Source organism: Trypanosoma rangeli, assembly GCF_003719475.1.
Source record: "Trypanosoma rangeli strain AM80 chromosome Unknown Tra_15.4_contig_00697, whole genome shotgun sequence".
NCBI classification, from domain to species: domain Eukaryota; phylum Euglenozoa; class Kinetoplastea; order Trypanosomatida; family Trypanosomatidae; genus Trypanosoma; species Trypanosoma rangeli.
Window position 1 is genome coordinate 2,420 of NW_021706446.1, and position 2,569 is coordinate 4,988.

The 2,569-nt window shown below is 49.6% G+C and overlaps 1 protein-coding gene across 1 annotated transcript, besides 3 other annotated features; it reads left to right on the plus strand.

The window, feature by feature from the left end:
* Positions 1–57: a microsatellite.
* A 111-nt stretch (positions 58–168) lies between these two features.
* Positions 169–227: a microsatellite.
* A 119-nt stretch (positions 228–346) lies between these two features.
* Positions 347–367: a microsatellite.
* Positions 368–1,687: 1,320 nt separating this feature from the next.
* Positions 1,688–2,515, plus strand: TraAM80_09841 (uncharacterized protein; the record flags this gene model as incomplete). The annotated part of the gene is made up of 1 exon (XM_029386500.1): positions 1,688–2,515. The coding sequence occupies one exon, from the start codon at positions 1,688–1,690 to the stop codon at positions 2,513–2,515; it is 828 nt and encodes a 275-aa protein (XP_029233645.1).
* Between the last annotated feature and the right edge of the window lie 54 nt (positions 2,516–2,569).

Below are 2,569 nucleotides of genomic sequence, written 5' to 3' on the forward strand. Positions count from 1 at the left end.
GAGAGAGAGAGAGAGAGAGAGAGAGAGAGAGAGAGAGAGAGAGAGAGAGAGAGAGAGTAATAATAGGGTTGAGAGGTACCGCCAGTCTTCCAACCTAAGTAGGTTCTCCTTTGTGTGTGTTTCAATATATACGCATTAGATGCACACGCATGTACGTGTTTACATTGCTGGGTGTGCTTGCATGAGTTTATTTCTGTGTGTGTGTGTGTGTCTGTGTCTGTGTGTGTCCTCATTTTTGCCTTTGGTGTTGGTGGGTGACTAGTTCACTTTCCATTTTTTACTTCTCTCTCTCTCTCTCGTTCTTCCCCACTTTTTAAAATTTTCCCTGCTTTGCTGCAGATTCGTTTATATATATATATATGTATATCTGTGGCAGCTTGTGGTAAATCTTCTGCATTACTGCATTACGTCTGGTAGACGAACACAGGGAATTATCCACATAATATTGCCTCTTTAGAGCTGAAGAGTGGCTGTGAGGACTACCGTGGGCCGCCGGAGGGCGAGTGGGGAAGTGGAGGAGAAAGGCTTCCAGAGGAGCAGCGAGGAAGACAAGGATAGAAGAAAGAGATAACTTCCACGCCATGACCAGTAACACACATCTTTCGCACTGTACAATTGAAAAGCAGACAGGCAACGCCACGCACCCTTCGAGCTCGGAGGGGAGTCTCAGGTCGACACTTGCAAGGCTTCAAAACTCCCTCTCTCCACCGACAGCCACCGCGGAACTTTTGGAGGAAATGGAGATGTGTCAACTCCAAGCATGGTGATGACGGAAATAAGTCGCATGCCATGCGTACACGACGTGGTGGATATGCTCCACGTGTGCACGTCAGCGAGCCGTCAAACGACAACACCACCCAGCCAGTTTAGTTTAGTCCGCCCGTTCCAGACAGAGATTGTCTTTGGTGTCAAGAGTTTTTTTTTGGGATACCAAAAGTTTATTTCAATGTAGAGCTGCTTGTCTCATGTTCAACAGTGCACTATTGTTTCATGGTATTCAGCTCCCCATTGCGGCCCTTACTCGTCTTCTGTTGGACACTGCAACTGTCACAGATACATTAACCGAGGTGGTGTGTGGCCGCGAGGTGATACTTTGGCGGAGGGAGCGAGCCAGGGCAGCTCTGGATGATGAACGACGTGGCAGCCAGGCTTGTGCAGGAGATGGACATGAATGATTTTAATAAAATGCGGTTGGAGAGAAAAGCCCTAAGGTTGCAGCTGCGTGTTGTGCATAGAGGTCCTCTCGCCGCGCCACCGAAGGGTGGATGGGGTACCAGGCCAATTGCCATCGTGTGCAATATAACATCCGCCGTAATTGGTTTAACGCCACATCTCTGAGTTGCATGGAGGGTGTGGCAGTTTCCCCGGTCATCCTACCCGATGGAGATTTGTGCATTAACGATCCCATGGACATTATTTTTTTATGCTTGACAAGGCTGCGACATCATTTCATGTGCCACGCGACGTGCCAAACAGGAGTTGCCTTCAAGGGAGGCTGAGGCGCGTCGAGGCTTCTAGTTTCTTTTCGATGAGGTCACGTTTGCATAGCAGGTGTTACTTATATGTATAATGACTCGTGCGTGGGCCCTCTTCTTGTGGGACTTGAAAAGAGCAAAAAGATTGCTTTTAACGGTATGTATCCCTGTAGTGAAGGCTCTTGAAAGCCGTTTGGTAGTGGGGCTGGAGCATGGGAAACCACACCCACAGCCTGGGGATGACGAGTGCTTCGCTTCTCCACCACAAGCAACGGCCAGGAAGATGCCAAGGTGTTGGCTTGCCACTTCATCACGGGGGAGACTTTGGGGACTTTTATTCCGTTAGACGGGGACGCTGTGGGACTTCCAGACCACGAGTGGAGCGGAGTGTGGCGGAATTGGCGGTCGTCACACAAAAGCACGGTTTTGATGTAGGTTTGAGCCGCACCCTTGTCCTTAAGCACGAACAGGACGCCACCGCCTTATTCATATCAACCCGTATACTTCCAAACGCTTATCTCATTTCGGGGAACATGTTAAAGATTATTCTGCTACAGCACGCACTGGCAGAGAGGAGTTATGGTGTGGGTAACAGTGTACAGGGCAACACGAATCAGAGTGGCAATTTTTCAGCTGCATCCGTGGCCGCCGTCCACGCTGGCGCTGGCGCTGGCGCTGAGTCTGGGGTAACGAACTTTGTGGCGTTTGTCTCGTCTGGTGAATCAGTTGACGAACACACCAGTGAGACAACGACTCAGCCCATCAGCACCACATGGGAAGATAGTTTGGGAGTGGGGATGCGTGGGAAGGGCACGGTTAACACAAATCACGTAATGGTAAAGTGTATGTTTGTCGTCTTTAACGAGCAAACAACTCTGTCGTCTGAGGTGGCTGTGCTTCAGCGTCGGGAAACGACTACAAGGGACTGCTTGGACGAGAGTGAGCCAACTATTGCCTGTTTGACGGCAAGTAGCATCTTTATTTACCAAAAAACGGATCGTTCGCGATGTAAAAAAGGTGTAAAAATGTGTCTGGACTGAGTTCAGCCTTGACACGCGTGGGAAAGGCAGGTATGATAACCAGACGAGTATTAA